Source organism: Megascapheus bottae, unplaced genomic scaffold (genome assembly GCF_031878675.1).
Source record: "Megascapheus bottae isolate mThoBot1 unplaced genomic scaffold, mThoBot2.hap1 HAP1_SCAFFOLD_208, whole genome shotgun sequence".
In the NCBI taxonomy this organism is placed as follows: Eukaryota; Metazoa; Chordata; class Mammalia; order Rodentia; family Geomyidae; genus Megascapheus; species Megascapheus bottae.
The window spans coordinates 111,884-139,881 of record NW_028327395.1 but is presented as its reverse complement, the minus strand read 5'-3'; the positions used below and the strand labels follow the sequence as shown (position 1 = coordinate 139,881).

Here is a 27,998-nt window from a genome sequence, read left to right as displayed (position 1 = left end):
GTCCTTGAGTTTTCCCAAGGCTAGTGCTCTATAACTTGAGCCACACCACCACTTCTGGCTTTTTCTTTTTATGTGGTGCTAAGGAATCGAACCCAGGGCTTTATGCACGCTAGACAAGCACTCTACCACGGACACATTCCCAGTCCCTCTTCATCATTCCCTACCCCACATAACAGTCTATAAAACTGCTCAGTTTATTACACATTCCTATGACTCTTTTTATGGAAGAGCATTTTATTTTCAAATACTATGAGGATTCTGTAAGTCTGATTCAGGTTACTAGAGTCACTTCAAAACCATGCAGTGAGTGATGACAAATTGTTCCTCAAGAAGGATAGGATTAATTAGTGAAATACATTTTAGAATTCATTCCTTTGAATACAGATCCCTTTGAAGTATGGCCTTCAAGGAGTGAAAAATGAGTAGAAAGAATTTGGCCTAATCTGGTTCAATAAAAAAAGGAGTGAACCATCATTTGGATCCTAAATGTTCAGCAGGCTTTTAACAAGGTCATGTGAGAGGCACGAGGATTGTTTACTCTTACATGGAAACCACAAGTGTGTTATATAGGAGAGGGTTCCACTTACTGACAGGATATTTTTCATTGTAATCACAAACACGTTGTATGCAATCAGCCAGTCCCAGTAACGCAGGATGCTCTTGATGGGTTTCAGGAGCAGATCGCCTCCAAAGAGCAGGAAATAGAAACAGGCCACCAAGTAGCCCATGCAAAAGATGCTGATCCTAGTTGTTCCCGTAATGAAGATGATGGTGAGGACGAACCAGAAGAGGTAGCTAAAGATGATCACTTTGGACATGTCCAAGTAAGATCTGGCAGGGGGAGGGGGGAAACAACCTCCAAACAGTCAAAAGACAACAACATAACAAGCAAGAAGCAAGGTCAAGAATGCCACTGTATGAAGGGGGGAAATTCATCCTTGATATTGGAATAGTTGAGAAACCATACTATGATCCCTGCATCCATCTTTCCTTTCCCACTGGCCTGGTGTACAGGAAACCCTGGCATAAGTAGTAATATACAAACATGAATTGGGGAAACCCTGTGTGAATGAATGCTTATCATTTTCTTTTAGTCAAATTTCTCGCAAATAGCTTCTTTTTAAGTAGTGTTCTAGAGAGATCTGAAGCAGAGGAGCCATCTGTATGCAATGCTCATGTCTGGATGACTTGAGGAGACGAAGCCATTGTTACCTGCAGTGAATAAAATCTGGCACGGGGTTGTGTTGGCTGAATGAAGCTGCATCTAGGTTCATGCAAATTTCCACATTGTCCCCAGCCATGATTCGTACTGCAGCCTTATTTTCATCCTCAAAAATCTGCCGTTGCAAGGAGGCACACAGGAGCAGCATGAAGTCATCTGGCAAGACAAAGGGAGGTGACTACCATATCACCTCCTGTTCTGAGGTCCAGTGTCACAAGCAGCATGAACTAGCCACCAACACCTGTGGGAAAGTGCATCCCCAAAGTTCGCACCCTAGGCTTTCAGGGTCTAGTAAAAGTCATTACTTGCCAGTGTGCCAGAGGAAAGATAGAACACACAGGCTGGGCCTCCCCAAGAGAAAGCCTGGGATTTGTTTGCACATTGCTTTATACCAGTGTGAGGTGTTCACTACTAGGCTTCTAGTTGTAGAGAATTTTTCCTGAGACAGTGTGGATTTGCATTAATTTCCCATTAGGATTTTCTTTCTTTCTTTCTTTTTTTGGTACTGAGGCTCAACTTGGAGCCAAGGTCTTTTCTTTTGGGTTTGTTTAGTCAACACTGGTACTCCACCACCTTAGCCACACCTCCACTACTAGCTTTTTGCTGGTTAATGGGAGATAAGAGTCTCACAGACTTTTCTGCCTCGGCTGACTTTGAACTGAAGCTCTTATATCTCAGCATCTTGAATGGCTAGGATTGGAAATATTAGCTATGCATGCCAGGATTCTTCCTAGTTTTGAGAAAGCTACTGGAGCACTTTTCTTCCTCATATTCTTTTTTTTCTTTTCCCAGTCCTGGGACTTGAACTCAGGCCTGGATACTGTTCCTGAACTTCTTTTGCTCAATGCTAGCACTTTGCCACTTGAGCCATTGCACACTTCTGGGTTTTACTGGGTATATGATACTGAGGAATTGAACCCAGGCCTTCATGCATGCTAGGCAAGTGCCACATTCCCAGCCTGGACCTTCCCCATATTCTTTCTTATCTTTTACATGTGATAGATGTGACATTCTTGTGCCATTCCCTGTGCATTAGTACCCACATGATATTCCTTGAGCTTAGATACACTAAAGGGGGCAGAGAGAAAGACAGGAAGAAGAATATCTAAGAGCTGCCTGGCACAGACCCCAAGGCCAGGTCACCAGAGCCAAGTCATAGGTTGCTTTGTTGGTCCTAAAATCCTGAAATATTTAGGGCAATCAAGTACTCTGTATTGTCTGACACTCCCTACTCTGTGTGTGTGTTTGGGGGAAGGGAAAGAAACTGCTCCAATCCTTTATTTACTGGCTTCTTTCAAAGGCTTTGACCTGTTCATTCCTGCCTGAAAGCCTCTTTCTTGCCACTACAGCCTTGTTTTTCATTTTGGCCTGCCTGATAGTGGCATCTTGAAACCTGATCACAACTCAATCTGAGAGGCCTCCCTCTCTACTACCTTCAAAAAGATGGGTTATGCAGATACCTGTGACTAAGAAGGGAACATATTGGAAAGGGAGTTATACAAGTGAATGTGGGACTTCAACGTTGATTTATTAATATTTGCAAATGTAATAGAGCAAGTAGGAACCATTAATGACTTGCAATATTAATGAATAAAACAACCCTTTACATGATTGTGAAGTTCAGGGAAAGAAGCAAAAGCACTAATGCCTACCATGGGAAGAATAATGAGCCAATGTAAACTCGCGTATGAATGTCATGAACCCTGTGGTGGAAACACTTACAGACCAGAAACACAGGGTTGGGTCGCACAATGAAATCAGGGAAGTACAGCCATTTGATAATGTTGTCGTTGAAGTTGGTACCCTTGAATCGCCATGAATAATCTGTTGGGGGGAGGGCCGAGATAAACAGCAAACATCAATTCTCCAGTGGCCATTGATAATGACTTTTGCTAAAAGCCGGGGGACGGGGCTCACCTCGGCAGGGGGCAGGTGGGATGCCAATGCAGATGAAGTACTGGAAGGTGATGATACAGGCCAGGAAGCAGCAGTACTTGGGCCAGACCTCAGCGATGGCTTTTCTTCTGCGTCGATACAAGACGGCAATCAGCCAGCAGGCATGAATCATGGCATAGAAATCCATTCGCTGACCGATTACATTCACTGACATTAGGAAACAGGTCTGTGTAAGGGTGATAAGATGCAAGAGAGATCGGCTTTACAGGGAAGGGGTTGTGGGCCAGTGCACCTGCTGGGGTAGAGACCTACAGTGCTCAGGCTGTCTCTACTGAGTGGGAAGATAGACTATGCCATTGTCACAATAACCACCTCATACTAAAGAGATAGCCTTACCACAATCATGTCAGGTTATAGCATTCATTGTGGCTGCAGTTTGAACTTGCATAAAAATAGTGTAAAAACAAAAGGTCAGTATTATAATTTTGAAGGTGCAGATACTGGGGGATGAAATACAGGGCATCAGGTCACGCTCTTGGTTAGATTTGAGCTCAAGGCTGGTGGTCCACAACTTGGGATACACCTCCTCTTCTGACTTTTGGTGATTAATTGGAGATAAGAATCTCAGGAACTTTCCTACCTGGGCTGGTTTTGAACTGCAATCCTCAGATCTCAGCCTCCTGAGTAGCTAGGTTTACAGGAATGAGCCACCAGTACCCAGCAATTAAAATTTTATTCCTTATATGGAACTATTATGATAACTGGTCTCCATATAGTTGGATGGTTCTAGAGAGGCCTCTGTTGCAGTTGGAGAAATGGCTTTTGAGTGTGGAAAATTCCCAGCCACGCTAACCAGTAGTAGCAGCAGCAGCAGCAGCAACAGCAGCAGCATCTGTATATCTCAAGAGGATCAAACTTCCTGGCTAAAGATAGATAGTGAGGCTCTGGTGACCAGCTAGCCAAAGATGCTACTTGACTTTTCATGGTAAATAGAAATAAATCACCTTGGTATGAAAACTTACCTCCAGGCCAAATTTGTAGAAGAAGTAGTTTATGAAGTATTTGGCACAATTGATAAGCCCATCATCTAGGTGAAGTCTTGTAATGTCATGAAAGATAGTTTTAGACACAGGGGCTGTGAGCTTGTTCCGACCTCGATAGTACTCTTGATGGCGGTAGATGGTGACTTCAAAGGCCAGAATAGCTAACATCAGAAGATTATTCTACAAATCATAAGAAGGAAAACAAAAACAGGGTAGACCAAATGCTTTACAATTCATTAGTTTTAAGCAATCCCCATCACTGTACTTAATTCTGGATATCTAAAAGGACATTTTTATAATATCCTACTAGTAATTCATGGTAGGATTGAATGGAAGACTGATTCTCCCTGTCTTATTTGTTGTGGAGTCATCTCCATTGAGGACTCAGGCTGGGTGCCCCAGGAACAGGAGGTAAAATCTCTGTACATCACACTGGTCACTCCTATTTACTTGCTAAGTACACTCCATATGCTAAGGAAGCAGAGTGCCTGCCTATTGGAAGAAGGCAGTCTGACCTTATAGGAAGTGTAAGTGCAATGATAGCAGGGAGATATCCTGGGATTACACTATGCTGGAGAAGTGGGGTGCCAGCTAGAGGGAACGCTTTAATATCACTGATATCCGACCCCAGAAAGAATGCTCATGAGGGTAAGATTGTAGTTCTTATAACGATAATGATGGAAATAATTAACATGCAGGGAAATAGCTGACAGATATTAGTATAATTGCTATTTTCAAATATTAATGTATTTTATCCTTCTAAGAGCGACTTTTAACACTATCTACCATGTAAGGAAAAACTGGAAATTGCACAGCATGTGCAAACCAGAAGTGGTGCTGTGACTCAAGTGGTAGAGCACTAGCCTGAGAAATCTCAAGGACAGTGCTCAGGCCCTGATAGAAAAAGCTAAACAAAAGCACCCTTACCCTGAGTTCAGTACTTGCAAAAATCACACACACACACACACACACACACACACACACACACACACACACCCCTAACTGCCAAGTATATGGTTTTATTTTATATGAATGGCTAGTATAATATGACCATGACTGCTTAAATTATCTGTCAAAGTAAAATGTGAAAAATTATGTTCTTCTGTTTGTAGTATGTTTCTATGAGTATTTGTTATCAAAGTTTTTTCAGAGATATGTATTTTATTGTTTCTAGCTATAATATATACCCTTTAAAAATATAGAGACAATTTAAAAATTTCTTGCAATGGAATGCTAGTTTCTTGTAAACTATAGCATTTCCTTTTCAGACAATTTTTCTTCTTTGTTTCTGGCCAAGTTAACATTATGCTTTTTAAAAGATTTGCAATTTATTTTGGATATATTTTAGTTCTGATGTTTCCATCAAACTTGCTCTTTATATTGTGAGCTCCTTAACATATTTTATCTAACCAACATGAGACTGCTTGGACAACTTCCCTTCAGCATATAAGATGAGTACTGATTTTAATATCCACTTGTTTGCAGCCAAGGTGACTCTCAAAACCATGGAAGAAGATGCAGTGATGACCACACAGGACACTGAGACTGTCCTGGGAGAGGACTGCAAATTGTAACTGTGCAGTTATAGGCTAGGCACAGGAGACGCATTACCCTCAGGTAGACGAGCAAAGGAGAAGACTTCCGCAGGCCAACCCATTCTGTTGGGTCCACAGGAGCACTGTAGAGCAGAGATTTGTTTAGATCTTGAAGGGGGATATTGGTTTGATTTTCATTTGGCTAAAAAGGAGAGAGAAGGTAGAGTCAGTTTGCCAAGTGGACATGGGCAGGCTTTTCTCCCTCAGCTCTGGGCATGGTAGATTTGGGAGCTCATTTCAAGGGGGATCTAAACTCCAAAGTAGATGCAGGTCCAGGCTAACAGAGCCAGACTGTACAACTTCGCCTACAATCTAGGCTGCATGTGCTGAATGGGGAGTGGTGGGGGTAGACTCTAAGTATCTGCCTTGCTTCCCTAACGGACATTCAGGGAGGTCTCCCATCCTCAAAGCTCACCAAGGAGCAGTTGACAGAAAAGTTCTCAGGTTTAATGGTTTGTAGCTGGTACAACATTTTGCAGATGATGATCACACACGTCCACACAGTGCAGACACTTGAGGCCACACGGCGCAGCTTGGCATATGGCAGAGCAAAAGCCCAAGATATCAAAAATACATAGTTGAACAGAGACACCTGGAAACATAAAATCAGAAATGGGGACAAAAAGATATGATATGAAATAACATCAAAGGCAAGACAACTTGACTTCTCCAGTTGAACGTGTTGCTTGTGTTCTTGGCATGCACAGGGACATGAGGGAATGAGTGAATTATGGTCTGGAGGATACTACATTTTATATGGAAGACAGATAAGACATAGGATAATTTAATAGCTATAAAACAACAGCAATAGCTAGGTTACAGATGTATGTGAGTTTCTGTGAGAGCATTTACAAGGGATCGTTGGTCTGATGAGTGGGTTCACAAAGAGCAGAACCAGGTGAATGGGGTGAGTACTGAATGTGAGAGGTGGGTAGTAAATTCCAGTCAGCTATGCAGAAGCAAAGGCAAGAAAGTATGGAAACAAATGATGAGAAAAGATGACTACAGACCATGGGGAATTAAGAGTTGGAAGTATAAAATGCCACAGTAGACTGGGCACTAGGATTATAGGCTCATACCTATAATTTTAGCTACTCAGGAGGCTGAGGTCTGAGGATCATGGGCAGGAAAGTCTGTGAGACTTTTATCTCCAATTAACCACCAAAAAGGTAGAAGTGGAGCTGGGGTTCAAGTGGTAAAGCAGCAGCTTTGAAGCAAGAAAAGCTAAGGAGCAGTGCCTAGGCCTTAAGTTCAAGACTCAGTACTGGCACATAAAAGAACAGAAAAAAATGAACTGAAGTAAAATAAAGTAAAATGCCACAATGAGGGAAGATAGAGACATAATCAGAAGTCAAATTTCAACGTATCTCGCATGAGCCATGCAATGGCACATGAACTCATTCTGCAGCAAACAGAGAGGCTTAAAGGACCTGTTGACAAAGAGTTTGAAAGTAAGGTATGATCTCTAGCTTCCTTAGATAAATGTGATGGAAAAATAGAGGATGTGATATTGGTCAGACTTGAGGTCAGAGACCAGTTACCCTGGGATTTACAGGGGCTAAGGATGTGAGTCACAGTTGGAAGGAAGCATTAAGGCAGTTGCACTGGACTTAAATGGAACATGAGATGAGATGGACTTAAGTGGAACATGAGCTGGATTTGTCGCTGAATCACTTGATGGAAGCAGGTTGGAGACTTGGAGGGAAAGGTGTAAGACATTACCTCAGGTTTCTTCATGGCAAACTGAATCAATGCTAGAATCATTGCTAAGATAGAAAACGCTGAGGGGGTGGGGCACAGGATTTCGGAAGGAGAACAATAAAGTCAACTCAAATATATTGGCTTTTAGCTGCAAATGAGGTTATGTATCAAGGAGATATTCCCCCATGTCTAATGACTTTCCTTTCCATTAATAGTACAGAAGCACCTCTGTTGTATCCAGTCATGGAATATGTTGAATATTCTTAAAATAATGCCTTAGGAGCTGGTTCCTGTGATCCTAACTATTCAAGAGGCTGAGATCTGAGGACTGTGGTTTAAAGTCAGCCTGAACAGGACAATCTGTGAGTCTCTTATCTCCAATGAACCACCAAAAGGCTGGAAGTAGAGCTGTGGCTCAAGTAGTAGAACATTAGTCTTGAGTGCAGAAGCTAAAGGACAGTGCCTACCAAGAGTCCAAGTTCTAGTACTGGCACAGAAAAAAATGCCCTAGAAACATTTAATGCTACAAGAAGAAAATAACAGCGTGAATTTACTATAAAGTCAAACATGTATCAAGTCCAGAGCTCTATGGGCTATACGAGGGAAGGTTAAAAGAGTAGGCTTGGCTGGGAGCATGGTCTAGTGGTAGAGTGCTTGCCTAGCATGCACAAAGCCTGGGCTCAATTCCTTGGTACCACATACACAGAAAAAGGCAGAAGTGGTGCTGCAACTCCAGTAGCTCAAGGATAGTACCTAGGCCCTGAATTCAAGCCCCAGGACTGGCACACACACAAAAAAGACATTAGACCTAAATTGAGACCGGAAGTGTAAGCACAAGATAGATGGGGAGAAGACAAGGCAGGTCCAAGGCCTTATAGTTAAGAGAGAACATACGAGGGACACACACTGATAGGTAAATGGTGTGTGTGCTGGAAAGGCAGTGTGAGTGTTTGTGTGGGGGGAACTGTGTGTGTGTGTGTGTGTGTGTGTGTGTGTGTGTGTGTGTGTGTGTGTGTTGGGACTTTGGATTGAACTCAGGGCCTGGATACTTGAACACTGTCCCTTAGCTTTTTCACTCAAGGCTGTCACTGTGCCGCTTTTATCTTTTGGTGATTTATTGAAGACTCTTATGAACTTTCCTCTTTGGCTTGGTTTTGAACATTGATCCTCAAATCTCAGCTTCCTTGAGTACCTAAGATTATAAACCTGATGCCTGGCTCCAGAGGACTTTAAAACCCACTCATGCTCTTGAGTTTATGAATAATAAGGGGCCAGAGCATGGCCTACTGGTACAGTGCTTGCCTACCATGCACAAAGCCCTAGATTCCATTCCTCTGTACCACATGCACAAAAAAAAATAGCCAGAAATGGTGCTGTGGCTCAAGTTGTGGCTCAATATTAGCCTTGAGAAAGCATAAGGACAGTGCCGCCTAGGCCCTGAATTGAAGCCCCAGTATTAGAAAAATAATCTAAAAAGAAGGAATAATAAGGTTAAATGAAGTGTTTCACACCATGCATTTGTGAGCACTGGAGGGAAAGAGGGGGGGGGGAGAGGAAGAAGGAGGAAGGAGGGGTAGAGGGAGGGACATGACAGAGAGAGAGGTAGAGGTGGGGGGAACTCTATGGTGATGTTATAAGTAAGAGACTGTCACGATCCCATTTACTCTCTGGGAAGATTGGTTGAATAATGCAAAACATGTTGGATAAAAAAAAGATAATGACGGACGTGGCTTGAGCTTCTTTAACAACTGATTGGAGGAACACAAGAAGTGAGATCAAGTGCAGTTGTCACATAGGTACAGGCCTGAGCCACCAGTGGCCAATTTAGTTAAACTTTTTAAGGACTGCAGATAGCGATTACCTGGCTTAGTTGCTAGCAGATAGTTTGAATTGTGAGCATCTCAAAAATAAAATTAAAATAAAATATGCAAACATTATACAAAAACCACTTGTTAAAATAGGGACTCAATAAAACCTCAGTTCAGAGAAAGTCAATTTTCCATAGCAAAAGTGAAACAATTGCTGACAGAATGGTAATTTTTCTTTACGGACAAGAAAACAGAGGCTTTATACAAATGGATCAGATACTTAGTGGCTTGTCTCAAAGAACAAAAAAAAATCCACTGTGACTAGATCAAAATAAGAAAGTAGGGCATCACAACCAAGCCATTTAGGACCTAAGCCACCCGATTTTCTCTCCAGTCTTTCTGTCTTCTGAGTTCCTTGTGTCTTCTGAATGTCAAAGGTCATGCACCTAGCTGTGATGTTCTAATACAATAGGCACGGAATGAAAAGCACCAAGGAGAGATGGAGAAGGAAACAGATGGATGGGCCATTGTGATTGATTCTATTCTGTCTGATAATACAACAAACTTTCACTTGCCTCTTTCACAGTAACCCAGATAATGTAGGAGGAGACGATTTTGATGATGTGCAACTCCAAGATCCACCACATGAACACCTGCAGCTTGTGAAAATACTCCAGGAATTTTAAGAAGAGCACAGTGAGGCGATCAATCACCAGGTGCCATTTGTTTCTTAGATCTGCAAGACAGTAAGGTCACCCAAGAGCATGAGGACTGTCTGTATTATTCATTAATGCATGTCTTATAACTTTCAAAGAGGCTGCAAAATAGTTGTAGTGGTGAGATTCAAGAGAATCTGCAGAGATGAGGATCTGAAAGCCCCAAGGCATTCTGATCACATGGACATCGTAAACTGAGATCAGAGACAATGTCACTGTAACCACACTTCCGTAATACTGATGTAAAGAAGCATTTGGAGGAAATAATGATTCCCTAGTTCCCTGGGAATTCTAAGTATCCCAAGCTCTCTGTCAATGCCATGTTTCTTGTTAAAATGATGGTGTCAGAAGTCATGAGCTAAAGCTCTCCTTCTTCTCTGAGAGGACATACCTGTCTGTAATCTTCAAGAAGTGGGTGCAGCCTGCGCACCCCTTTTCCAAATGAAAAAATGACTGGATGGCCCAGTCCACAGATTCAGGAAATGTGATCAAATGCAGAGTCTAACCATTTTTGTTTTCATTTTATCATGACAGTTTATTCTTTCCACCTTGGGGTAGACACACAGGATATGCTTCTCTCTAGAACTGTGCTGGCTTACTCTGACTGAAAGCTGCAACAGGTTTACTTTGGCCTGTCGTATCCACATCATGGATTATTCCATTATGTTTGTAGACAGAAGTTCACACTCTCTACCTGGCACCATAAGTAAATTTAACATTATTGTACATAGTTCTGAATATTTAGTAAGGTTGCAGTTGTGAAAAATGCTTATTTATAACATGACACAGAAACCGGTCAATGGAAAGTTCTGGGTACATGATTGGGTGGTGTACATAGTTATTACATGTGATGATGTGTGAATGTAAACGTGCCACTAGTAAAGTTCAACCTCCCTGAAGTCAACAGAGGAAGATCTGAGTCTGAATCCCTCACGCTGGGGTGCAGGTGGTGTTCAGCTATGTGGGGATGTCTCTGGTCCTTTCCTGCCTTCTGAGATGAACGGGAGCAGTGACTAGGTTTGCTGGAGGAACTTGTCTCTGAGAGGAATCTTCCTCCTTATGTGCTTTGTAATTTCTATTTTTATACAGAAGAAAAGACCATTAAAAACAAGGGCAGCAGGCTGGGTACCGGTGCTCACATGAAAGCTGAAACCAGAGGATTATGGTTCAAAGACAACTCAGGCAGAAAAAGTCCATGAGACTCTTATCTCCTATGAACCACCAAAAGCCAGAAGTGGAGCTTTGGCTCAAGGGGTAGAGTGCTAGCCTTGAGTTAAAAAAGCTCAGGGTTGGGCTGGGAGTTGGGCCTAGTGGTAAGAGTTCTTGCCTAGCATACACGAAGACCCGAGTTCAATTCCTGGGTACCACATACATAGAAAAAGCCAGAAGTGGTGCTGAGGCTCAAGTGGTAGAGCTCTGGCCTTAAGAAAGCTCAAGGACAGTATTCAGGCCCTAAACTCAAGCCCCAGGGCTGGCACCAAAACAAATAAGCTCAGGGTCAGTAACCAGACCCTGATTTTAAGCCCCAGGGTCAGCACAAAACAAAAAGCAAAGGTGCTACCTCAGTGTTCTGCCTCTGAGATGGCATTTTGCTTCCTCTTATATGCCCTGGATACTGTGGCACAGATGAGTGGCTCTGTCCTTTGCATACTCTGTCAGGGAACATTTCCTGATTACTAAGGCCATTTGATCCCCATCGTATCCTGTTAAAATATTTTTATTTTAAGTCTACAAATAAAGGGGAAGAAACCCCTTGACATCAGAGTAGGCAGAGAAAATGCCTAGGTAACATCTTTAGGAGCTGCCTTAAAATGATCAGTGGTGGGACTGATTGCACATTTTCTTCATTCTTAGTTCCTCTATCCCAGGAAAATCCTTGACAGACTTCCTCAAGAAAATGTATAAAGCTGAGACCGGCACCTGCACAGGGGCTGCTGTATCCTCTATAGGGGATGGTGACATATGTCCTTCTGGTCCCTTGTGGTCTCCAAACCAAAGCCCTGCCTGCTGGTCTGGATTTAGTAACAGCCATTTCCTCTTTTCTCAGTCAGATTAGAAGGAAATAATTGGAACAGTTGAACCAAGAATATTATAGCAATCAAATCCAACCAAATATATATCTGCCAAAATCCAGGAAAACTCCTGCTTTTATTTCTCCAACTCACATACAGATCCTATGGAGCAGGTCAATGATTCAATCAGTCAGAACAAATGCTAGGAGTGAGATAGTTACCTGATGTTTCTTCCTCCTCTTCTGACTCCTCTTCGTCATCCTCTGATGCCTCACTGTCTTTCTCAAGCTCACCCTTCTTGGCCTTTTCAGAGTATCCCTCTAGTTTCTCCTCCCCGGGCTCCACCAGCTTTGGTATCACAGGTTTTAGCATGGCCAGATCTGGGAGGCTTCCTTCAGGATGGGCCAATCTGTTTGGCAGAGAACAACAGAGTCAGAAGAAGAGGACCATGAGAGAGAAGAGCAAGGGGCAAGTCAAAGGAGGATAAATGAAACGAGAATCAGTACACGTACAAAGACCTTGCAAGGTGGGGTGTTAGCATCTTGCCATGTTTGGTTGGTTTGTTTTAAGTTCTTTTGAAAAACAAACTCTCAAGTCAAGGTTTTAGTAACTTTTCATATTCAAGTTCCAGTGACTAATCAGGAATGAGAGCTATTGACACCTAAACTTGACATTCCCCCCCCCCCCAGAGGAGGCAATGGTCAGAGTTTAGGATGTAGAAGCATGAAATGGCACATGTAGAGCAAGCATTTCATGACTTCACGGGGGGACTTACTCATTTTGGTGGATTGGTAATTTTTTCTTGATGCTGCTCAAAGTAATTGAAATAGAGAGGGAAAAAAAGGAGATGAGAACAGAAGAATTATAAGGAGAGTCAGAGATCATACATCATGCGACACATCACCCACTATTGCATTCCTGTATGCCTCTTGCAGGAACGGCCTAATGCCAAGTGCATGGCGGGATGGCATGAGTAGCGAGCTTTGGCTAGGACCCTAGGCTCAGCGACGGATCTGAGTGGATAGGACTGCGGGTTTGTAAGGAGGAGAACACAGAGACTCCTGTGCCTTTTAGGAACACAACCAACCATCTTGTAAAAAGCAGGAAGGTTTCCTTTTTCAAATTCTTTAACAATGTGTGTTCTCAATCAACCTTGGCAGTAGCGAACCCCATGCTACCAGCTTCAAATACCAGTGCAACAGAAGCAAAATGCTCTCAGGAGTTGGGATGGATCGGCACGAAATCATGCCTGAGGGTCACTGATGGCAGCTATGCTGGTGGCAGCAGTGGCAGAAATGGGGAAGGAACCTTAGCCTCAGTAAGAAGGAAGTTCTCACTGAGTGCAGACAGCCACTCTGACCCTACAGTATCTCTCATAAGGTAAATGACAAGTACAATTCTTCTCTTCCATGTTGGGGTGTGTGTGTGTGTGTGTGTGTGTGTGTGTGTGTGTGTGTGTGTGTGTGTGTGTGCTGATCCTAAGGGCTTGGGTGCTACCTCTGAGATTATTTTTGCTCAATGATGGTACTCTACCACTTGAGCCATAGCTCCACTTTTGGCTTTTTTTGGTGCTTCACTGAGGATAAGAGTCATATGAAAGTTCCTGCCCTGTGTGGCTTTGAACCCTGATCCTCAGATCTCAGCTTCCTAAGTAGGTAGGATTCTAGGCGTGAGTCACCGGAGCCTGGCCTAGTTCTTTTTTAAACCTGTGTCATTAGGCTGCTTTTTCTATGTCCTAAATGCAATTGGATGTGGCCACAGCCATCTATCTCTTCACTTCAAGCAGTGTCAGATTATACTGTGTGAGAAGACACTGTCTGTCATTAGAACCAAGATTTTATGACCACCTCAGACTGCATTTTAAAGTCTGTATCATACAGACAAGAAGACAACATGTTAATAATCACCATTAGTTATGGAACAAAAAACCATTAGCCACAAAAGGCTGCTTATGGTTCAGGATTTACCTGAACCATAGAGCAAAATGTCCCCATACTGCTGAGCGTTGGGCAGAGAGGTCAGTCATTAAATGGAGGAACCAAAGGAAGACCTGGAACAAGCCCTTCGGAAGATCTGCAATTCTTTCTAGAAACTTGTAATCCCCTACGAGACAGGTGGGGCTGAAGATGGAAGAGTTCTGAAATTTCACCACTCATGCTGCTCACTGTACTCTGACACAATCCTTATAAGGAAATGGGCCAGGCAACACCTAGGATGCTTTGGAAAAAGCGATTGAACCTTGAAAGTTGTAACAGGTGGCAGAGAAAAAGGGGAAAATGTATATGGGACTGTTACATTCTAGCATAGGAGTTTGCTGGCTATCTGGGAACTCTGGTGAATGGTATTTTGCATGGGATATTCATAGAATTGATGTGTCTGAAACATGTAGACATGAAAAAGTTTTAAATACATGATTGAATAATAATGCTTTTAAAATAATCAGTGTGAGTTTTTCTTAATATCTGTTGATCTATCTATCTATCTATCTATCTATCTATCTATCTATCTATCTATCTATCTATCTCTATTTTACCATACTTTTATGGAGGAAATAAAAAAAGAATGTTGAAAGTATGGGGTTTTGGAGTTAGAAAGGCAGACTGAAGGCTGGGTGTCAATGGCTCACAATTATAATCTTAACTACTCATAAAACAGATCTGAGGACCACAGTTCAGAATATCCCATGAGGCTAGTATCTCTGAATAATTAGCAAAAAGCCAGAAGGAGTACTGTGACTCAAGTGGTAGACTGTGACTCAAGTGGTAGACACCGGCCTTGAATGAAAAAGCTAAGCGAGAACATGAAGCTCTAAGTCCAAGCTCCAGTACTGGAACAACAGCAAAAACAAGTTGAAGCCCAATGAGATCATTTCCTACTGTGTGAAATGGCCAACTATTTAACATGCCTTGTAAGTCTCTGTTTGCTGGTCTGTAAAAGCTGGAAATGGCTGTGCCTACTTCATGTGATATATAGAAAACAAAGAAACTTCTGTAAGTATGTAGTGACATTAAACCATCTTTGAGATTTTCTTATACTGAGTTTTAATAACTCTCTAATGTAAGGCAGAATTAGAAATAATGTTCTTACAAGGGACCACTCAACAATGGACATGAGAGAAGATGCTAAACGGTATAATTCGCTCCTCAGCCCATTCTTTGGCAGTTTGTGTACTTAAAAGAAACCTTCAGAACACATTCTGATGCTTCTTCCTGGGAATGTTGGAGACAACAGTCTTATTGTTTATTCACACTGTTGGGTATGGCTTCTGAAAACTCTATATACTGGGAGGCAGACTTCCTTCATTATGGATGTGTCATGCGCATCCACAGAGGGTGAACAGGTTCTAGTCTGCTACACAGATCAGCTGACCCAGAAAACTATGAACTCAGCCTTTCTTCCCCTTAGTAAATAATCATAAAAAATCTTGACATTTTTCTCCCTCAAAATCAATGTTAAAAGCACATTCTGGTGAATGAATACATCCTCAAAATGTCAGGCTAAGGAACTGAGAATGCTATTTTTTTGGGGGGGCAGTTCTGGGGCTTGAACTCAGGGCCTGTGCACTGTCCTTGGGCTTTCTCAAGGCTAGTGCTTTACCACTGGAGCCACAGCACCACTTCTGGCTTTTTCTGTGAAATACTTACAATTCTTCACTGATCATTTTGTGTTACTTATTTATAATTCAGAGGAAAGTTTTTTTTGTTGTAGGACTCCAGATAGACACATGGATGGGCCCACTGTAGTCTGGGAGAATCTCCTTTCTTCCCTCATATGAAATGATTCCACCTGCCTGTCTCTGTGAGGAATTCACAGTCTTCTCTTTACATTTACTTCATGTTTACAGATCCTTTTGTGGCCTTGCCTTTATATTGGTTTAGGCTCTAAGCTCTTACTGCGTGTTTCATAGGTAAACTGTTTCTCCTTTCCAATTCTAAGAGATGTTATCTATCTGTTCATTTATTCCTCCACTCTCCCCTTCATGCCCTCAATCTATGCATCTCTCCCTTTGTACCCACATCATTTTATTTTCAGTATGTGTTGTGGGCATTCTCTCCTTGAAGAAGGAATTCTAGTCTAGCTTTAGCCAGTTCCTTGGCCAAGACAGTGCTGATTTTGGTACTCACTGTGATCCACTGAGTGTCAAGTTTGACATTCTACGCTCTGGGGACACAATCTTCTTTGAAACAGAAGAAACAAATTTTACTTTCGAATGATGACTCAATTTTGAAAAACCATCTGTTAAGCTACTTTCTGTATGAAAATGTTGTCATTATAAAACTCCTTAGTTTATATTCTATTCTGTATGTGTGTGTGTGTGTGTGCATGCATACGTGTGTGTGCATGCATGCACACACATGCTGGGTCTTGAACTCAGGGCTTGGACACTGTCCCTGAGCTTTCTTGCTTGAGTCTGGCATTCTACTCTTTGAGACACAATTGTACATCTGGCTTTTTTTTTTGGCCAGTCCTGGGCTTGAGCTCAGGGCCTGAGCACTGTCCTTGGACTTTCTCAAGGCTAGAGCTCTACCACTTAAGCCTCAGCACCACTTCCGGCTTTTTTTTTTTGTATGTATGTGGTACCGAGGAATCGAACCCAGGTCTTTGTGCATGCTAGGCAAGCACTTTAACCACTAGGCCAAACTCCCGGCCCCCACATCTGGCTTTTTTTTTTGCTGGTTTGTTGGAGATAAGAGTCTCATAAACTTTTCTACCCAGGCTGGATTTGAACTGAGATCCTCAGATCTCAGACTCCTGAGTAGCTCGGATCAAAGGCATGAGGCATTAGTGTTTGGCTTTTATTCATTTCAAATTATTTGAAATTGGAATATATGAAATGTAAATTGTATTCACTCTTTTCATTAGACAAATTTGTAGTTTATGGTATCAATTAACAGTTAAAGTGAAATATCTTCCATTATTTTAGTGTATGACCTCAGTAATATTTAAAGTAGAATATTTGTAAGGTTTAGGATAATTGATTTTCTAGAATCTATAATTAATTTTAGGGGATTGTATTCACACAGAATCAACTGATTTGTGAATTTAATATTGTTTCTTACATACGAATGGTAGTGATTCCTTCACAAATACCTACTACACAAGACTGTACGGATTAGGTTTTGCTTCTGAAAGCTAAAATATTCTAATTCACACTGATTATTATATTAAGTAAGTTTGATTTCCTGCACCTTTCACATTATTAGGGCTTTATCAAGATGGCTCACAGTTCTCAACATGCTCTATTACTCTACATCTTGTAAAATATTGTCTAAGTATTAATCCACCAGTATGCTGAATTGTAGGTCGAATTCTTCTTTTAATTTGTAAATTACCCTTCTAAAGATATTTTTTTCTCCTCATAAAACAACAGTAACAAAGTAACTTGTGAGTGTATGCACACTTCATAAGGAGACACCTCTCATTTTAAGGTTCTTGTAGGTCCTACTCAAATTTGGACATACTATACACATCACATTTAAGAAGAATACATTGTGAAAAGAGGGACCCTTGGTTTGTTTGATGTGTCCTCAGCGGCATCGTCTCTGACATCTTTTATATTAAACTTTCCTCTATAAAGGAGAAATTGAATTGAGAAGATCATGGTAAAGTCTGAGTATTCCAAGATTTTAACTATTTTGGTTGATGTTGATACTTGATGGCAGCCATGTCTTAACTGAGTAAAACTAAATGTTAAGAGGCACAGAGAAAGAGAGGGTCATTCCTTTGGCTTGGAGAGGTAGGGTTTATGGAGATGCTCAAGATTTCTGACTGGTGTCTCTTACATCTTATTTCTCTACTTAGCAGCTAAAAGCCACAGGCAGAATTTTCTCTCTGATGCCGTCCAGAACTCTGGGCCCTGACAGACCCCAGGGCCAGGGAAGTTTCATTCTATTTTCCCCTACACCTTCTCCAGGACTGCATCCATTCATTCATTTTGCCTCCTTGGGTTTGCCAGACCTAGTTATCTGCATTAGGATTTTTCTCAAAGAGAAACTTTTGTTGTTTTGGTGCCAGTACTGGGGCTTGATCTCAGAGCCTCTTACTCTTGCTTGGCTTTTTCACTTAAGGCTGACTAGAAGGTCTACTATTTGAACCACAGCTCCACTTACCCTAAGAAAAACATGAATTCAATAGAAAACCAAAACCTGGTTTGTTACTCAAGTTTATTGTAAAATGTATATTTCTCTTAACTAAAAACTAACTTTACTACTGATATGGAATTTTTGAGAGTGAAAAATTTCATTGACATGCTTAATGGAGTAAGAATAGGATTGGGAGTTTAACCTAGTGATAGAGTGCTTGCCTAGCATGCATAAAGACCTGGGTTTGATTCCTTGGTACCTCATACATAGAAAAGCCAAAAGTGGTGCTGTGGCTCAAGTGGTAGAGTACTAGCTTCGGAGAAAGCCCTAGGACAGTGCTCAGGCTCTGAGTTTAAGCCCCAGGAACGGCAAAAATATAGTTTGAGGATACAGAACCTTAAAGATCTTTGCTCAGTTCTTGTGGGACATTTTGTGGGCACCTTGCACTTACAAAGCTCACTTTTGTAATGGGTGAATACTCAGTGCGGGTTTTCTCTCTCCAAGTCATTGGTCCTCATCTGAAAGGAGGACCTCATTCCAGTGCTGCAGACTTATGATGAAAACTACTGGCTAGGAAATATCCTTCTTGCCAAGCACCACTGGCTCATGCCTATAATCCTAGTTATTCAGGAGGCTGAGATCTGAGAATCACAATTCAAAGCCAGCCTGGGCACAAAAATCCATGAGACTCTTCAATTAACTACCAGAAAACAATAAGTGGTGCTGTAGTTCAAGTGGTAGAGCACTAGCCTTGAGCTGAAGACCTCAGGGACAGTGCCCAGGCCCAGAGTTCAAGCCCCAGAACAGACAAAAAAAAATCTTTCTTCAAATCTGTGTTGATCTTGCAACTAGAGATACAGTTGAAATTTTGATGTCTGTCAACCACACATTGCTGTGAATATCAACCAAGAAGTAAGGCTAGGAGAGAGTGACTTGTGAATACCTTAGATCATTCAGGCCTGAGGAGCTTATGCAAGCGAGATAAGCCAAGCAGGTGATGGAGGTCTGAAAGGCAGAGTGTCAGGACAGCCCCAGTGACAAAGTGCCATAGGAATTCAGATGAAGGGCAGATGACTTTTAGCAAGATGTTGGCATTTATGAGAGCCTGTGTGTGTGTGTGTGTGTGTGTGTGTGTGTGTGTGTGTGTGTGTGTGTGTGTGTGTGTGTGTGTAGGAGGTGGTTCTTGAGCTGAGCTCTTCAGTAGATATGCTCAAGAATGAGACGGACTCTCAGGTAAGCCTTGAACGGATTCTACCACAAGATAATAAAGTCAATGAAATGTTAAGTTAGGACTGAGAGTAACTGCTGAGCACCAGCAGACCCTCAGCAACCTCCACAACCACCTGGCAGTGCCATTTGGCATAGCACCCAAATAGCTTGGTTTGCAGAATACCTCCACAAGCATACCTGGAAGCCACTGTCCACTACCTGGTGGCATTTTCTTTTTAAATTTATAAAGCAGGAAAGAGTTTGAACATACCAAGAGACATTTTCAAGCAAGAGAGAAAACATCAAAGTACCCACCTATTTATTATTAGATACACACGGCCATTGACTTTGGCATGGCTGCGAGGTGAGACAAAAGCACAAGAAGGCAATGGGAGATGGGAGGGAGAGAGAAGAAAACAGTTAGACAGAGACAGTGATGTAGGCCATATTTTAGGCTTCCTATCACCAGATGTGTCGTCATCTACACAGGGTGTGCAGCCTGGAAAGAGCGTAGGCAACAAGAATCTACAGAAACAGGAAATCAGACACATGCAGGAAACATGCTTAATAATAATGTGGCCCCCTTTTCCCTTCTCTTTTACCTCCCAAATATTTTCATTGCCCTACTATTCCTAGTTTTTTATTATTATTTAATAATCTTTTTGTGTCTGTTGTGGGGCTTGAACTCTGGGCTTGGACACTATCCCTGAGCTCCAGCTCAAGGTTGGTGCTCTACTACTTGAGTCATACTGTCACTTCCAGGTTTTGTTTTGTTTTTGTGATGGTTAGTTGGAGAGAAGAGTCTCACGGACTTTTGTGCTGGGACTGGCTTTGAGCTGCAATTCTCAGATCTCAGCCTCCTGAGCAGCTAGGATTATAGGCATGAGCCACAGGCAGCCAACTTATCCTTCAGTATAGAGAAAAGTTCCAATGTAACATGCCAATTTGTGAGTACAAACTGCCTGTTATCAATATCATCCCTTTGGTCATCTTCCCCACCACTCCCAACCCCACATAGCCTCAGTTTACCTAGTTTCATGGCAACTCATGTGCTTTAAACATTATCCTAGCATTCGCCCACCCTTCTCTCCATTGTCTTTCCCTCTCCCCTTGACCTTACCCCGTTCATTACACTTGTTCCAGTTTTTTTTTTTTACTTTTGGGTAAACTACAAGTTAGTAGTTCAAAGGAGTTACACCAAAGGCCTCTCCCCACATACACCATATTGTAGTTAATGTGTTGGTATAAACATGACCTTTTATATGCTTACATATATATTTATAATATAGATCTAACTTCTATACATGAGAGAAAATGTGTCCTATTCTTATACCTTCCAGTTCACACAATGCAGCTAAACGCTAGCAATGTTTAAATATTTTAATGTAATCTTTTTTTTTGTGGGTCATGGGGCTTGAACTCGGCCTTGACACTATCTCTGAGTCTTCAGCTCAAGGCTACCGTGTTATCCTTGAGCCAAGCCCCACTTCCCGTTTTCTAGAGGTTAATTGGAGATAAGAGCCTCAGGTCCTTTTGTACCCAGGCTGGCTTTGAACCTTGAACCTCAGATCTCAGCCTCCTGAATAGTTAGGATTACAGGCATGAGCCACCGTGCCTGGCTTTAATGAAATCTTATGAAAAATAACTATTGGCTCCTTTATAAGAATTACAAAGAAGTCTACAAAGTAATTATAGTGGACACATTTTCCTTCAGATCTTCAAAAGCTGATGTTGGAGAAAGAAGTTGTTTTGTTTCTGTATGTGTAATGATATTTTCTGACATGAACAATTGATAAAGAATTCTTAGTAAATTATTATTAAATAATGACAAATTTGTTATAATGAACATATTATTTTATATAATATACTATTACAATATAGAAGTGAGATTAATTTGAATTATAATAGTTCCATCTTATGTATATCATAGAACATTTTCATAATACTAACTTTACACACAGAAGTGGCATCTGTCTGTACTACATGTATGAACACATAAACAATAAACAGACAGGAGAAACAATAGTGACAGAAACAATAGTGTGACAGTTTAATAACTACAATTAGTCCTAATTCCAGATTTGTGGCATTTGTTTTTGGTAAATCATCCGAAAGGAGATAAGCACAGGAAAAGCAAAACCAGGCAGCCAGTCCCAACTTGGAAAATGTCTTTTTCTTTATTATTAATTCAATCACTGATTAAGAGTTCAATTAAAATATACTGTGATATAAAGCATTATTAGCTAGAAAAACACAATAAGGAAGAGTTTCTCAAAGGTAGGATATAAATTTTATGTGTAAAGTTAACTTTCGAGGACTTTGACATTGAAATTTTGCAGGAAATTTCAAAGGACAAAACATATCCTATGTGAGTTTTAAAATTTTCTCCCAGGTTCAAGGGAAGTGTTTTTCTACTGCTTTGAAAGAGGAAGCACATGTGCTTCAATTTTTTTTCAGGTAACTGGGTTTATATACCACCATCTCTTCTTTACAATTTCTTGTAAATTTCACTATTAGGGAGTGATCTTGGAGTAATCACAGAGAGCAAAGGAGATAACAATCTGAAATTGCCCCCAGGTTCTTCAGGTCTGTTCTTTTTCTTGTCTGTGAGAGGGTAAGTGCCACAAAGTGAACAGACAACATTAATGTGGGACAATTCTCCTTACCCAGAATCTGCATAATTGGGAAAGGCAGTGCAGAACAGACTCAAAGGCAATTCTGGAACACGTTCAGCTCTTATATGTAAACGACGTCCAAAACCTGTGATATGGTTAGGCTGATCCTAAAATAGGTAGACTTTTCTGAATAAATTGTGGCCTATAGCTCTATTTTATTAATGAAGGCAACGAAAGCCCCTGAATACTGGAAAGAACTTTGAAAGACAAGAAAATTCATGTGGAAGAAAAAGAAAGGATTTAGGAAAAAAAGTATTTTCAAAAGTCTTATTAGTAATGATCAATAATTACATTTCTTTCACAAATATAAATATGTTCTGCTAATTAGAAATATTGTTGGGTGATGCTAAGGTCTGAACACAGGGCACTGAACTTTCAAGGTAGGCAACACTTGAGCTCCTAAAATATTTTTATTCATTATTGAATATGATGTCTGAGAAATGCTGACAGTTATAGTTAACTAGAGCGCATACATGGCTGATACGCACATGTATCAAGATAATATTAAAAGTGATCAAATAATAATTTTTTAATGGACAACTCACTTTTTCTAGATAGCCACAGTCTTTATAAACTCAAACTTAAGGTGATTTCCATTATCAGCAAGCACAGGTTTCTAAAACACTTAAGATTTCCCAATGCCTGGTTATAGTTACAAAGATTGGAGTAAATGTATGGAAGCCTGATCATTTAGCCCCTTCCGCACACAGGCAAGATGGCTAAGAACCACACTGACTGGCATCTCACCATGCTATTGCCTGGTGGTCACTTGGAGAGTCTACTCAGAATGAAAACTAAGTATGATATTAAACTAAACCAATACAGAAAGCAAACCTACAGTATCACAAAGTATATTTCATTATCAAATAGCAGTATTTCAGAGTTACCTGTAATTTCAGTTCTTCCTGGAACAGAAAACTGAGAATGAGAGATTTAGTCTACTTCATGATGTAATCGTGTGATCAATTATTTCCTTAGAAATTAAAGAATTAAATTTCCAATCATTTGTGCTTTTATACTAGTGTCAGTTTTTCTTTTTTTTGCTCTATTAGTTTCATGTAGCAAGTATTTTTCTAAGAACTCAATCATAGACTAAGTATGGGACAGAACAAAATTGCTCAGCATTAAAATCAAGAGAATGATTATAATTTTCCCATGATAGCAAAGGAGGATTTGTGATAACCCATTATAGTTTCAGTAAACATAGAGAAGCCATATCCTGTCTATTACTTCTAAATAATTTATATTTATTGACGAAGAGAAAGCCACAGTAAACAGTTAAAAGAAGACATTGTCTTTATTTCCTCTTCTTAGATACTTTCTTGATTGCTAGCAGACTGCAGTTTCTCTGCTTTTGGCTAAGGTTCACCCTTTCTAGAATTTAAAAATCATATTCTTGTGGTGTTTTTTTATACGTAGTTAGCAAAATGCAAAACTCACTCCTGAATTATGCTATGAATGTCCTAAAAACATATAACCAGTGTACACACAAAATACCCACCGCCAGACTGGGTGCTGCTGGTGGTTCATGACCTAAGGATCATGGTTCCAAACCAGCACAGGAAGAAAAGTCCATGACATTCCTAACTCTAATTAACCAACAAAGAACTGAAAATAGAGGTAAATAGAGGTGTGGCTCAAGTGGTAGTAACAGCCTTGAGCAAAAAAAGTTGAGAATTCAAGGCCCTAAGTTCAAGTTCAAGCTGCAGTACCAGCATGCATGCATGTGTGCATTTGCAAACACACACACACACACACACACACACACACACACACACACACACACTGAATCGGCAATGATTTTTTTTTTGCTAGTCCTGGGGCTTGAACTTAGGGTCTGGGTGCTGTCCTTGGACACTTTTTGCTCAAGGCTAGCACTATTCTGGCTCTTTCTGTATATGTGGTACAAAGGAATCGAACTCAGGGCTTCATACATGCTAGGTGAGCACTCTACCTTCTGGCCCCATCAATGGATTTTAGAATTATGATCAAAGCTCTTGTGAATCTACTTATGGGATTAGAGAACACTCTACATGAATCAGTTGTAATTCATTCCAAACTATTTCAGAAAGTGTTATCAAATAGTCTGTATTCTTTCTGTGTTACTTTCTCTGTCTCTCTGTCTCTCTCTGTCTCTGTCTCTGTCTCTCTCTCCTTCTCCCCGTCCCTCCCTCCCTCTCTGCATGAAATAGAACACTAGATTCACAAAAACTTGTTAACAGAGCTTAACTTCCTGATAACAAGAGTTAAGTACTTCACTGGCTCACCTGTAGATGGTGTTGTCTTCCTTGCTGGGGATGGCCTTGAGGTCTGTGAGTTCAAGGAAGCGGTCATGGAAATAGTGAAGGTGTAAAATGCACACCAGCAGAAAGGAGGTGGGGATGAATATGCGAGTGAATAATTCAGCCACAGTAAACTGCTTTAAGCCAAGATCCTCAAGCCTGTTGAAAACAAGACAAAAAGCAAGATGATTTCTTGGACAATGCAGGCACTGTCAGGTGCTCTCTCATCACCCTCATTCTTGGTATCCTTCTTGAACACCACCCTGAGTTAGTTTTTATTTTCACTAATCCAAGCCAATTGCTTTTACCATGGACATAAACAACCTTGACACTGCCAAGTTCAATGGCTATCTATCTTCCTCTTGTCCCTGAAATAATCCTTGTCAAGATATTACTACACATTCCTGGCTTTCTTTTCCATTACCATATTCTCCTTTCCTTCTCTCTTTACCTCCCTTCCTCCTTCCCCCCACCCTGCCCCGTCTCTCTGTACCTCTAGACACTGAAATATCCCCAGGACTCACTTTGGGATCACTTCTCCACTTGTCTTTTTCTCCTGGTGCTCTCACTATGTCCCAGGGATTAATCCACCATCCTAATACCAAAGACATAAATGCCTTTTCCTGTGAGCTCTCATCCCCACATTGCTAATGAAAACTAGCTGTTCCAAGGTAACTTCATACTTAGTGTTCTGAAAACTGTTCATGCTCTCCCTCTTTTCCTTAGAGAAGTTTCTCTTTATGTTCCTATTTCTATGCTGGTTTTCTCTGCATCAGTAAACAATATACCCATCTGCCCTGCACGAAGTTCAGAACTCAGGAAACCATGATTCCTTCCCATCTTAACACATTCCTCTGCATTTGCTTTAACATTCTCTAACCAGCCAGTGTTGCAATCTATCTGTCTTTGCCCTGATCTGGTCAGAGAGAATTCCCCTTGTTTCTCATAGCTGTTATATAAGATGTAGTCTCATTTTTATTTACTACACCTCAAGTTTTCTCAATTAGTCAGCGATCTTTAAGTCCTTGGAAATGTCCAAATGAAATTTCCCCACTGTCCCTTTCCTTTCCTCTCAACAGGCAAAACTTCTGTGAGTTCCTCACATGTATCAGGCCACATTCAGTCTTGTCACAGAACATTTGAATCTGGTACTGGTTCCTTCAGGAGTTCTCTTCTGTACCTGAAACCCACCCCGACTTTTCCCAATACAAGTTGTTTCTTAACCTTCAAGGAGAGTTAAAAGGACACCTGTTTAGAAGACAATTGAAACCACAATTTATAGTTTCCCCTACCATTCCATCAGCCTGCACTTTTCCTGCACAGACTCACCACAATTTGAAATAAACTTGGAGAGAGTAAGTGGTTGGTAGACCTCATAAGACTTAGATTTTCTTGTTTCCTATTGTATCCCCAGGATGAGTAGTCAATAAAATTTGTAAATAAACATGGCAGATGTGTTTATTTAGCTACATGACATTTTTTTTTGTTCTTGTTGCCAGTGTGGACCAGTTCTGGGGCTTGAACTCAGGTGCTGCATCTTAGTTTTTTTGCTCAAAGCCAGTGCTCTACCACTTGGTCAACGTTCTACCTCTGTTTTTTTTTTAAATTGATTTATGGGAGATAAGAATTTCATAGACTTGCCAGGCCCGGTGGCTCACACCTGTAATCCTAACCATTCAGGAGGCCGAGATCTGAGAATCAAGGTTCAAAGTCAGCCCAGGCACAAAAGGACCTGACTCTTATCTCCAGTTAACCTCTAGAAAAAGGGAAGTGGGGCTTGGCGAGCTCAGGAATACTATCCAGGCCCAGGAGTAGGGTGGTGGACTTGACCTGAAGAGCTCAGGAATAACATCCAGGCCCAGGGGTAGGGTGGTAACCTTGAGCTGTAGAGCTCAGGGACAACACCCAGCCGAGTTCAAGTCCCATGACCCACAAAAAATGAAACAAAAACAAAAACCTTACAGACTTTCTTGCCCAGGCTAGTTTTGAACTATGATCCTCAGATAGCTGCCTTATGAAAAGCATGGATTATAGACAGAATACCCCACTGCTTGACTCCTTTTTATTCCTTTTCTTCTTAATACTTTATCATCCAACTCTCAGTGCTGGCCAGGCTTCCAAACTAATTCCAGATGTTTAGAGAAGCAAATTAGAAAAGGAGAAAGCACCATCCATTAATCATACAGGCCATGATATCTCTACATCGTTGGGCCCTCAGTACCTGAGCAAATGGCTTCTGTATGGCTCTAAGTTCACTTTCAGTCTAAGCCCAGAAACATGGAAAAGAAAAGGCTTTGCTTGATGTAGAGCACATGAATTACATAAGTCTTTGAGCTAAAGGACAAAGCTGCATACAGAAGGCAGAAGTTGGATGTAGTACTGTACAGATGCATTTCCCATAAACCAACAACAGAAAGGAACACTTTCTTGAAATAGGGCTGAAAAACATTAATTTGTCAGCCAATATTTGTGGAATAGCTACTACATTTTAAGCTTTAAAAGAAGAAAAACAAAGAAAAAAGAGTTCATATCCCAGTATGTATAAGCTCCCCAAATCATCCTGTTTTATTAGAATCCATTAGGTGCTGTAAGCAACATATTCTCAGACTATTCAACTGGCTTAGCTGCTTCTCATTCCATCCTGCACCAAAATCACGTACTTTTCTTTTTTCAATCTGGTCATATTTTGCCACAGGCCTGGGAAGTTTTCAAATTGATATGTATATATAAAGATAAGCACCAACATAGTATAGATCACCACTGACATCCAAAAATATTTCAGGATTTTTCTCCACCATTCATAGTGCACCTGAGAATCACAAAAGACAAAGAAGACAAACATGCTATTGGAAAACTCACCACATTTTTACATCATTTAACTAAAACAAGTGATCCTATAGAAAAATGTTGGAAAATAGTCCGATTTTTAAAATTCTTTAAGGCGTTCATCTTTAAGTCGGTGGATCTTCGTTAGACTTGGGGTTATACTAGCTATTGTGAACAGTTGCTAAGCAACTTCAGTGTTCTCCTCAGTAAGTAGATACTTTGCAGAGCTGTTATGCAGACACTAAAGCAGGGTACAGGTGGCTCATACCTATAATCCTACTCAGGAGGATGAAATTTGAGGCTCACACTTCAAAGCCAACTTCAGGCAGGAACATCTTATGAGACCCTAGGACTTTTATCTCCAAGTATCTGTATCTATCTACATCTATCAAAAAGCCCGAAGTGGAGCCTTTGCTCAAGTGGTCTAGTGCATGGGTAATGAAGTTAAGAGACGTTGCCCAGGGCCTGAGTTCAAGCCCCAAGATGAGCACAAATATAAAATGAGAACAGTAAGATGATACTTAGAAGGTTTCTAGCACATTATCTCATCTTTTGATGGCACTCAGCTAATACTATGTTATGGTGGTTGTTACTGGTCAAGGAAACTGCATCAGTTCTGAAATCCAATATGGGGTTTTAGTAATAACAATGTAAAATAATCATACAGGAGTCTTTATCATAAGCTATGGATAGTCATTAGAGATTGTTTAGCATATACTTTTTATTTTATTTTTGTTGTAATTAATAGAAGGGTTACATTACCTTCACCAGATAGAAGGTACATTGCTTTACAAACATTGATACCCCTTCTCATGTTTTTGTCCCCATTTCCCTCCCTCCACCCTTCCCCTCATCTTGTTTTCCCCTTCCCTATCCTATTTCAAATAAATAAACATATATACAATATACCAGATAACAAGATAGGACACT

General features: G+C 40.9%; 1 protein-coding gene across 1 annotated transcript in view; it reads right to left on the bottom strand.

The window, feature by feature from the left end:
- Positions 1–27,998, bottom strand: part of LOC150039894 (piezo-type mechanosensitive ion channel component 2-like) — a 172,189-nt gene that overhangs the window by 58,043 nt on the left and 86,148 nt on the right. Inside the window, 11 exon segments of the mRNA XM_090327524.1 lie at positions 588–831; positions 1,213–1,378; positions 2,945–3,046; positions 3,140–3,344; positions 4,141–4,341; positions 5,773–5,898; positions 6,172–6,348; positions 9,841–10,001; positions 12,215–12,402; positions 24,228–24,401; positions 26,903–27,051. Coding sequence (XP_090183650.1) covers positions 588–831; positions 1,213–1,378; positions 2,945–3,046; positions 3,140–3,344; positions 4,141–4,341; positions 5,773–5,898; positions 6,172–6,348; positions 9,841–10,001; positions 12,215–12,402; positions 24,228–24,401; positions 26,903–27,051 — 1,893 coding nt within the window.